We start from the raw sequence: 12,349 nt of genomic DNA on the forward strand, positions 1-12,349 counted from the left end.
TGTGTTTAATTTTCAGTTTTTCAATATTAATGTTCAATAAATAATTATGGATAGTAGATGATGTGCGTTTCCTTTAATTGTTTTAAAATCAAGTAATGCACCCTTCATTCACAAATATCTCAATTTTAATTACAATTAATTTAATTACAAACCTGTCAGTAAACTATAAGGAAATAAATGAATAAATAAATAACTCATTAATCGTAATCGAGTTAAAATTTTCAATTAATCGAGATTTTGATTTTAGGCCAAATCGCCTATCCCTAAACTCAGAAAACTTAAGGTTATTACTTACTATAATCTTTATTAGTTGCTAATAACTTTAACTAATTAACCAGTTACTAATAGCTTTTAACACCTAAAGTTTTATTTATATATATATATATATATATATATATATATATATATATATATATATATATACGTATAAACATAGTTAACCTGCAGTTATATAGTATATAGGTAATGTCTATGTGTGCATGTTCAGTGTACGTTTAAGTGTATGTGTATATGCATAATCTATGTTTGTAGAAGCATAAGGTTCATTGTGTTTAGCTGTCAGTTCTTAACACTTTTCTTTTATCATTCTATTTGTCTGTTTTAGGAATATCGGGAGTTATTTGGTCATCAACAAGACTGTGGATGCGTGTACTGGGATGGCCAACTTTGTGAGCTCATTAGAGCATGTTCAAGCGCAGCTGACACTGTCCTACAACCGCAGAGGAAACCTGGCCATCTATCTGATCAGCCCACAGGGGACCCGCTCCACACTGCTTCCTCCCAGGTAAAAATCCTAGAGAGCTACAGTCACACTCATGATATTAAACTCAATTCAATTCAAGTTAATTTGTGTAGAGCTTTTTACAATAGTTATTGGCCTAGAGCAGCTTTATAAAAGGTGTCTGGTATTACATCAATCAAACAATCAAACAGAAAAAAGTTTAGGTCTAAGTAGAGTGCAAATACATAGTTAATCAACAATTATACAATATAATGTACTGTAATGTGAAATGTTCAAAAAGGGATCTGTATTCTGTTCTATTTACTGAACTGTGTAGTGTTGGGTGTAATTACTTACAAAGTAACTAATTACTGTAATTAAATAACCTTTCTGCTTAAAGTAAACCAAGAAATTACCTTTAATTTGAGGTAATTTAATTACAGTTCCTCATAATGTACTTGACTTAAATACTGTACATAAATGTAACTGTAAAGTCTGTGAAGCCGAGTAATATATACACTCACAAGCACTTTATTAGGTACACCTGTCTAACTGCTCGTTAACACATTTCTAATCAGCCAGTTACATGGCAGCAACTCAGGAATGGTCCTAAAAAGAGAAAATATCCAGTGAGCGGCAGTTCTGTAAGCACAAATGCCAGAGATCAGAGGAGAATGGCCAGACTGGTTGCAATTGATAGAAAGACAACAGTAATTTAAAAAACCACTCATCACAATCAAGGTATGCAGAAGAGCATCTCTGAACCCACAACACATCCAACCTTGTGGCGGATGGGCTACAGCAGCAGAAGACAGCACCAGGTGCCACCAAGTACTCAACTGAGGATACAATTAGGGCCGGAGCAAGCTGAACTACCGCTCTAGGCAGAGGACAGTCACGCCGCCCTCAACCCCAATGTGAAAACGAAAGTGACCGGTTATGAAAATGAAGTGAGGTGTCGCGGACCTCTATTCTGCCGCCCTATGCGCGGATATAACTGAGGACGTGCGGCTGCTGAGGGAGGGAGGGTGGTGTTGTGGATGCCGGCCTCTCTATTCTGCCGCCCTATTCACGGATATAACGGAGGACGCACGGGTGTTGCGGACCTCTATTCTGCCGCCCTATGCACGGATATAACTGAGGACACGCGGGTGCTGATGGAGGTGTCGTCTATGCACGAATATATCTGAGGACGCGGGTGGTGAGGGAGGTGTCGCGGACAAAACTGAGGACGCGGGTGGTGAGGGAGGTGTGGCGGACATAACTGAGGTAGTAAGGGAGGTGTCGAGGATGCCCCCCTCTCTATACTGCCGCCCTAGGCAGCCGCCTAGGTCGCCTCTATGGATGCGCCGGCCCTGGATACAATTCACACAGGCTCAAAAAAATTGGACAAGAAAAGATTGGAAAAATGTTCCCTGGTCTGATGAGTCTTGATTTCTGCTGTGACATTCGGATGGTAGGGTCAAAATTTGGTGTCAATGTTTGGTGTAATGATGTGGGGGATATTTTCTTGGCACAATTTGGGCCCATTAGTAACAATTGAGCATTGTGTCAATTCCACAGTCTACCTCAGTATTGTTGCTGACCATGTCCAACCCTTCATGGCCACAGTGTACTCATCTTCTGATAGCTACTTCCACAGGATAACGCACCATATCATAAAGCGTGACTCATCTCAGACTGGTTTCTTGAACATGACGATGAGTTCACTGTACTCAAATGGCCTCCACAGTCACCAAATCCTCCAATAGATCACCTTTGGGATGTGGTGGAACAGAAGATTCACATCATTGATGTGCAGCCGACAAATCTGCAGAAACTTTGTGATTCTGTCATGTCAATATGGACCAAAATCTCTAAGAAATATTTCCAGTACCTTGTTGAATCTATGCCACAAAGGATTAGGACAGTTCTAAAGGTAAAAGGGGGTCCAACCCAGTCCTAGTAAGTTGTACCTAATAAAGTAGCCGGTGAGTTTTAAAAGCTTAAGACTTTTAAAAGGAATTCATGACATTATAAAATATAAATTCAGAGAAGCAGAGTAATCCAATAAATGAATAAATGAATATCAAATATTTTCCATGACGTCATTTTTCACTGAATATTTTTTAATTTGGCCAACAATGGTGCACATGGTGTGTCATTATATGAGATATAGTGTCATTCATTTGAAACAATTTTTTTTTATACATATAGTTAAAAATGTCATTTTTAAAAAAAGCTAAAATGTACTGTTTGACTCCAATTTGAAGATTTAACATTTTAATTTGTGTCGATCTTCATGTGCATTTTAGTATCGAGTCAAGTAATTAAATGATTTCTTGTGTAACAAGTTATGTTTTAGACAAACTAATTAGAAAAACAATTTAAAATCAGTTTATAAAGCATGTAATTATTATTAATAATTGTATTAATATTATTATTGTTTTACCAGGAAAAACACATTGAGATTAAAAAATCTCTTTAAAAGAGCGTCCTGGTCCCGATTAGGCAGTATACATCTCACATGGGTCTAACGGACAACAAACAAAAACAATTAACAGTTAACAAACTATTCAAAACATCTACAAGCCTGTTTCAATTCCTAAATCATTTATACTCTTTCTAAAAGCATTTATTGAAATCAATTCTTTGAACTGCAACTGTGTTTGCAGATTATTCCATGCAAAATGTGCTGCTTATTTAAAAGCCTTTTTTATAATTAATGATTTTTGTGACTTTTCAACACTGATTGTGTTTTTATAATGCACTTCTAATGTGATCAGCGTCACACATGAAACATTCTCTCCCTCAGACCTCACGATTACTCCTCTGAGGGCTTCAATGACTGGGCTTTCATGACCACCCACTCCTGGGATGAAGACCCTCGTGGAGAATGGACGCTGGAGATCAAAAACGTGGCTGGAACCAGTGACTATGGTAACATACATGTTGAACCTCTTTTATTTTTTTTCTTCTGCTGCTTTGAGCCTTTGGTTTCATGCAGGAGATACAAGCTAAAGTTTGCAGAAGTTTCCATGTTCTGCACTCGACAAAAACACAGGAGTATCTTCCCTCTGAATCTGCAGGATTAGCCCAATCCTCTTCTCTTCCTCTTTTATGTCACAGTTCATTTGTCTTCCTTTGCAGTAAATCTGATTAATGAAATCTCGTTAAGTAAATCAGAGGGCCGCGTTTTCCCTCGCCCTCCCACTATCACGTTCTCCAGAACACTGTAAATATAGAGCCAGAGCTCATTCATTTGTGCTGCTCAGACACTAACACAGCTGCTTTATGTCTGCGCTGAAAGGAGCATTCGTCCAGCGCATTACCGACTCCATTTCTCTTTGTTGCTTTAAGAATTTACTGAGCTTCTGACTTTATGGGACTGTAGAGGCAAAGCGCTCCATCTATCTAATGCATGCGGCTCTACTGTTACTGTATCAGAGAGTAACAAGACTGCTGTTCCACAACACCAGCTGAATGAGTGGAGTAATGGAAACAGTAATGATAACAGGATCTTCAGATTAGACCAAGATTTAGATGATGTGTAGAAATATGGAAGATACCAGCACACACACACACACACACACACACACACACACACACACACACACACTCAGTCAAGCTTCGGCTGGCTCAGTTGGCATTTCCATGTGGAGTTTGCATGTTCACCCCATGTTAGTGTGGGTTTCCTCCGGATTTTGGTGGTTCATTCTGCTGTGGTGACCTCTGAAGTAGAGACTAAGCCGAAGGAAAATGAATGAATGAATAAATAATACAAATATAAATGTAAGTTGACAGTGTCTGGGACCTGGATAATTTGCATATAATAACCCACTGATATTGATTTGATTTATTTATTTTCAAACAAAAATTTCATAATAATAACAATAATAATAATAATTTCTTACATTTATATAGCGCTTTTCTGGGCACTCAAAGCGCTTTAGACTCAATGGGGGGAATCTCCTCATCCACCACCAGTGTGCAGCATCCACCTGGATGATGTGACGGCAGCCATTTTGCACCAGACTGCACACCACACACCAGCTGATTGGTGGAGAGGAGACAGCGATGAAGCCAATTGGAATATGGGGATGGTTAGGAGGCCATGATGGACAAAGGCCAGTGGGCAGATTTGGCCTGGATGCCGGGGTTAAACCCCTACTCTTTTCGAAGGACATCCTGGGATTTTTAACGACCACAGAGAGTCGGGACCTCGGTTTAACGTCTCATCCGAAAGACGGCGCTCACTGAGCAGTATAGCGTCCCCGTCACTATACTGGGGCATTAGGACCCACACAGACCGCAGGTTGGGCGCCCCCTGCTGGCCTCACTAACACCACTTCCGGCAGCAACCTAGCTTTCCCATGTGGTCTCCCATCCAGGTACTGACCGGGCACAGCCCTGCTTAGCTTCAGTGGGCGACCATGTGAGAGTTGCAGAGAGCTAGCTGCCGGCCGTACATAAACTCATACATAAAATATCATTAACAAAAAATAAATTTCAACATGGTCGAAAAAAAATGGGATGAAGCAACAAGCTTATTATTTTCCCATCCCATTACTACATACATCATTCGTCTATTACTTATTTCTTCTTTAACTTATCTCTTCTTTTTACATGAGACATATTTTATCCTTTTGATTCCATTTGTACCTTCACATCTTTTAACATAGACCCAAAGAAAAAAAAATACATAGTACTGCAAATAGCCATTAATTAAAATGTCATCATAACTTTCTCATTTTATCCTTTTTCAATCACCTCCAGCATTATTTTACTTTAATATAATGGTCTATTTATACAACTTTTTTAAATTGAATAATATCCTGACATTGTTTGAGAGTCTGATCTAGACTGTTCCATAATTTCACACCAGACGGACAGACATACACAAACTTTTTACACATGTCCTTGTCTTCAACCTCCTAAAATTTAGTTCTTCTCTCAGATTATATCCCCCTTGTCTTTCTTCAAAAACCTTTTGTATGCATTTCAGAAGTAATTTATTCCTAGCTTTAAACCTAAACTGTGCTGTTTTAAATTTAACCAAATTATTGAACTTGAGTATTTTTAATTAAAAAATAAAGGATTTGTTTGCTCAGAGTACCCCACATTTTCTATCAGTCTAATTACTTTTTTCTGCATTGTACGTATGTATTCCCCCAAATTTTAACACAATAACTCATATATGGCAACATAAGTGTGTTATATAATATATATATTGATTTACTGTCCAGGATAAATCTTGCTTTATACACTATTGATACCGTTTTTACTAATTTTGATTTTACATTATTTATTTGCGGTTTTATGATCCAATAAAACACCAAGAAACATAATTGCAAATACTGTACCATTTCTATAACTTCATTATCAAATTTTTAAATCTATATTCTGACTATTTAATTTAAATAACATAATCTTTGTTTTATTTGTATTTAATGACAATTAGTTTACGTCAAACCATAATTTCAATGTATTAATTTCTGTTTTAATCAACTCCATAAGTTTTGGTAAATTATCCCCAGAACAATTGCAATTCTGTTGTAATTCTTTCATTCATTTTCTTGTTGGCTTAGTCCCTTTATTTATCCGGGGTCGTCACAGCAGAATGAACCGCCAACTTATTCAGCAAGTTTATACGCAGCGGATGCCATTCCAGCAGCAACCCATCTCTGGGAAACATTTACACAAACACTGATACACTACAGACACTTCAGCCTACCCAATTCACCTGTACCACATGTCGTTGGACTGCGGGGGGAAACCGGAGCACCCGGAGGAAACCCACGCGAACACAGGGAGAACATGCAAACTCCACACAGAAACGCCAACTGAGCTGAGGCTCGAACCAGCGACCTTCTTGCTGTGAGGCGACAGCACTACCTACTGCGCCACTGCCTCGCCCCTATTTTAAGTCAATTACAATTATTACAATTCTATTATCTCTAATATATTGTGTCAACCATCTAATCTACTAATAAACAATGGCAAATCTACAATAAAGCCGCTCAAATCTGATGTTTTCGTTTGTACAGATAAGCGATTTTATATTTTTATACTTTGTACTTTTTGTCAACAGCCACATACTCTGCTGAAAGACTGTTAATATTTTATATTTGCATTTTATTTTCTATTGCCTTTCTATTTCTGTAAAATTTATATTCCTATGATTATATTTTTGTCATTGTTGTTATTTTAAGGTCATGACTAGTTGTGTAAGCATTTCACTGCACTGACAAATAAAAAAACGAAATTGTAATGTAAATCTAATGATTATTTGTTTATAAGAGTAATACGAGGAATCTGAAAATAATAGATTAAAAAATAAAAATAAACAAACTTACTCATACATATTCTACACACAAAACAAATGTAACCATACTTCCTTTGTAAGCTGACAGCATTTGCGGATGGAATAAATGTGAATATAGCCTTCTGTTACAGAGTCATCACAGACATGATGATTTACAACTGTTGTTAAACTGTGACTTTCTGCAGTACATGAATCAGATTGATGAATTTCTGTGTGTGTCTCAGGCACCCTGACTCAGTTCACGCTGGTTCTCTACGGCACAGCTTCTAGTTTATCCCGCTCCTCAACGGCAGGCTCCAGCCAGACAGCAGACAGCAGCTGCAAAACCTACGACCTCAATCAGATCTGCACAGGTGAGAGTCACACCAACTGATGGTGGAAGAAGTGCGCCCCCTGGCCACTACTATTGGTATTTACCAGCTGTCTTCAATAACTCTTCAATAACCTGAAGTTTAATCTACAATACTGATCATTCTCTTTCTGTGTGATGCGTGGGAGTAAATTTCATTTAACAGTAGGGGGGGATGATAAATATTAAATTTTATCATGACACAAATAATACAGGCAAATTTTACGTATATAAATGTACAAAACTGTCCATGTTAATTAAGACACTTAAGGAGAGAATAGAAATTGATTATACAAAAATTAACAGTGGCATGAGTTCAGACGTAGCACAGTGCTTATTTAATAAATGCACAGCTAAACAATATGCCAATTGTGGCCGTTAATGTGAAGTTAACACTGTGCCAAGTCATCACAAACAATGCATGGGAAACGGCTTTGGTGTGTTAGTCGCAGTGCACTATGCAGCAAGCTATTGTAAACAAGCTAACGTTAACTAGATATGTGATGAATGAGTCTGCATCAACTATATGAAAGAGAATCACTTTATTTACAGTGAGTAAAATACCCTACTTACTGGAGTTCAGCAATAACTGAGCCACAGCAACACAACTGACTTGTGTATAGAGCTGGTGAGATGAACTGGGAAAGCATGCAGTGAGCCAAATCACTGTGAGGAAGGGGAGGGGGAACTCGAGTGTTTCTAAATGCATTTGTTGCATTTTTTTTTCCCGCTTGCACAATATCTTTAGGTATATATACATATTTTTTTCAAGAGTTCACACTTCCCTGATGATTGCTTATAAGCTAGTTTGGCATGCTGTCCCAGGAGAGAGTCCTGAGCTCATGAAATCCTCGAGCCCGGGGCTCCCTCCCATTTGCAGGGCGAGAGGGAAGTTTGAGCTCAGATAGATCTCAAAAACCCCCCGCCTCCTGCTGCTTAAGGATTGCTATGAGGGTGTGCTGCTGGTGGAATTTGACTACGGTGATGATTTGGTTTAGTCAGTTTACCCATGTCTCATGTTTTGGATTGTGGGAGGAAACCGAAGAACCCGGGAAAAACCCACAAGAGCGCGGGGAGAGCATGAACTCCACACAGAAATGCCTGGGTAGAGACCCAAACCAGAGTCATTCTTGCTGTGAGGCCACAGTGCTAGCCACTGGGTTGCCGTGCTGCCCTATAGAGGAAAAAGAGGGGGAGAGGGGGTGGAAGGTTCTTCAAGATGAAGATGACTAAAAGAAAGATGCTCTGTTATTTATACTGAGTTAGGAATCGTCTGATTGATGGTTCGTAAATTAGCTTGACTCGGGGCCAGCTGTGTCAATCATAAGCACGTGATTCTCTCGAAATTAGTTTATAAATAAACTTCACAAAGTATTCTTTTGGGGGAAGTGGGGGACGACCCTTTGATGAGGGGGGACACGTCCCTTCCATCCCCCTGGGATTTACGCCTGTGGTGTGATGGATTATTGTGGAATTATCAGGGAATTATGCAGTATGTAAAAAGTGCAGTTTACTATTAATGCACATTATTTTCAGTCCATTGATTATTTAACAAAATGAAACCATACTCCTGTACAGTCATCTACTCATTTAAAAAATATTGAAATTTTACTAAATTTTGAAATATAATTTTTTTTTTGTAATTCTGCAATGCAGTGTTGAGTGATAACTAGGCCCACATAAAATCTCTGTGCATATACATCATTTATATATCCATTTATCTGCCAAGGAAATGGGAGTAAATATAAATTTGTTCAGTTTTTATATTAATTTTAGTTATTTTAATGATAAAAATATGCAAATGTTTATATGGTTTATGTACAATAGTGTGTAAAGTAGTTAGTAGATAAATTAAAGACTTACTGTGGAAAAAATGCTAATTGGATTTGCATTGTAATCCTTAAGTTATTTTTATTTCAGATGTTAAGTTCTTGGTTACTATTGTTGCAAGTTTTGGACAAAATTCTGCACAGAAATAGCATACAAATATATATATATATATATATATATATATATATATATATATATATATATATATATATATATATATATATATATATATATATATATATATATATATATGTATGTATGTATGTATGTATGTATGTATGTATGTATGTATGTATGTATGTATGTATGTATGTATGTGTATATATTATGTGTGTTTGTGTGTGTGTGTGTGTGTGTTGTCATTTTTATTTATTTATTTATTTTTGAATGGTAGTTAGTACAAAATAAATACGCGTCAGTATGAGGCTATTAAAATTCCCTTTAAAAACTGTTGCGACGTCAGACCGAATTTGCGTCCTATCTATCCTAAATAATATAAGAATTAAAATACTGTTGCATTATGAAGTTATGAATATAATAGTGGTGGCCAGATGGTTGTCTATATTCTGATTCATGCACTCTCTCTGCTAATATTGGCCACAGCTCATCATGTGTTGAATGAGGAATAGATTAACACGAATATAAAAGTGTCAGAAATGTACAAATGAGGCAGATGGTTGAGTAAAGAGATAAAACAATGCATCAATAGTCCACATCTAACCTCCTGGAACACATCATTTAAAGCTGTCTGTTTGATTTGGTGTGCATTAACTGCATTGAGAATCTCATGACCTTAAATCTGCTAGTGAGTGATTTTACTAAACACTTCCACTAATTAAATAACCTCCTCAATGGTTAACAGCTTTAATCTGAAGCTATAACTCTTGCAGGTGTCTTTCTGAGTATGTGTGTGTGTGTGTGTGTGTGTGCTGCTCATGTCTTCTATGTTAAATTGTGTGTTCATAACTGGATCCTGGAATTAGTTCACCGTGCCAGCTGCATTGGCAGAAAAGTTCAAGGCAGCTGTCCAGTTTAGCCTGAGGCCATGCCCCTCTGTGTGGGCACCCGCTGCCAGCTCATTCTCACCTCCACACACAAACACACACATACGCACACACAGCCAAATGATCACACACACATACACTCATGTTTGTTTTACTATCTTAGTGAAGACATTGTGTGGGCATCCTTTGTTTTTATTGTAAGTGTTATTGGTGTTTTCTGTGGCCTGACTGTATTTCTGAACATATCCTCACAGAAACACACACACACACACACACACACACACACACACACACACACACACACACACACACACACACACACACACATGTATTTTGATGAACGCTTGTCTCTTCAAATAGTGAGAAACTGTAAAATATTACATGCATAAACACTCTGACGCACTGAGGCACACACACTGACACATATAGTGACAAACAAATACTTGGAGACACACAAACACTAACACACTCAGAAACACACTTCGAAACACCCACATACACTGATACATACACTAGCACTCTTACACACACACTCTAAAACATACACATAACACACACACTGACACATACACTACCACATTCAGACATACACAGATTCACACACTGGCACATACTCAGACACACGCACACGTAACACACCCAGACAAACACACACACACACACACTCTCTCTCTCTCTGATATGTCTCAGACACTCAAACACACATACAGTGACACATATACTCAGACGCGCACACACATACACTAACACGCTTAGACACACAAACACACATACACTCTGAAACATACACTACACTCGGACACACACATACTAACACATACAGTACAGTGACACACATACTCAGACACACACTAACACACTCAGACACACACTCTAAACATACACTCGGACAATCACACACACACACACACACACACACACACACACACACACACACACACACCAACACATACAGTGACACACATCTACACTGACCCACTCGGGCAAACACTGTGAAATATACTGTATACACACACACACACACACACTCTCTCTCTCTCTCTCTGATATGTCTCAGACACTCAAACACACATACAGTGACACATATACTCAGACGCGCACACACATACACTAACACGCTTACACACAAACACACATACACTCTGAAACATACACTACACTCGGACACACACATACTAACACATACAGTACAGTGACACACATACTCAGACACACACTAACACACTCAGACACACACTCTAAACATACACTTGGACAATCACACACACACACACCAACACATACAGTGACACACATCTACACTGACCCACTCGGGCAAACACTGTGAAATATACTGTACACACACACACACACACACACACATACTCAGACACACACTAACACACTCAGACACACACTAACACACTCAGACACACACTCTAAACATACACTCGGACAATCACACACACACACACACACCAACACATACAGTGACACACATCTACACTGACCCACTCGGGCAAACACTGTGAAATATACTGTACACACACACACACACACACACACACACACACACACACACTGATGCTCTGGCACTCAGACTCTTTGAGCAGTTTTCCTGCACTCATCAGCTCTGTTCTTCTCCTCCTCCTCTGGACTTGTCCTCCTCCTCCTCCTCTGTGTGACACACAACTAAAGGGATTTGAGCGCTGCATGAATGCTGTGAATACACTCTTGACTTGTTATTGTTTGGCCAGTGGAGTGTGTAGTTGAATTCTGCTCCAGTAATCCATCTCTTAAAGAGTGTTTGCACACAGTAGAATGCAGCTTATCCTCTTCTTCATCCCGCCTTATTCTAGTCAACAACTGTCCACTTGAAGAGTCAGTGCTTCCCTTCTGGACGTTACACCATTAGACATCTGATTTCAGCTTCACACACTTTTAATGTGCTTAAATAATTCAGTTAATCAAGATTGAACTTTTTTTTAAAGTGTACATGGAGATGTGCGCACTCACACACAGTGAGACACGCATAGAGATGCACCATACAAACGTGCACAGACACACACAAGGCCGCACAGAGTGATGCATGCCCACACACACACACAGACGTGTGCACACGGCCACACAGAGATATGTGCCCACACACGCAGATTTGCGCG

At 38.6% G+C, this 12,349-nt stretch overlaps 1 protein-coding gene across 5 annotated transcripts in view; it reads left to right on the top strand.

Moving 5' to 3' along the window:
* Window positions 1–12,349, top strand: part of furina (furin (paired basic amino acid cleaving enzyme) a) — a 218,928-nt gene that overhangs the window by 196,569 nt on the left and 10,010 nt on the right. For 3 of the 5 annotated variants that reach the window (XM_087259703.1, NM_001045106.2, XM_087259702.1), the window contains 3 exon segments: window positions 605–784; window positions 3,516–3,640; window positions 7,250–7,378. In XM_087259703.1, the coding sequence (XP_087115829.1) occupies window positions 605–784; window positions 3,516–3,640; window positions 7,250–7,378 (434 nt within the window). 5 annotated transcript variants of the gene reach the window in all.

Source organism: Danio rerio, chromosome 7 (genome assembly GCF_052040795.2).
Source record: "Danio rerio strain M-AB ecotype USA chromosome 7, GRCz13ab, whole genome shotgun sequence".
Lineage (NCBI taxonomy): Eukaryota > Metazoa > Chordata > Actinopteri > Cypriniformes > Danionidae > Danio > Danio rerio.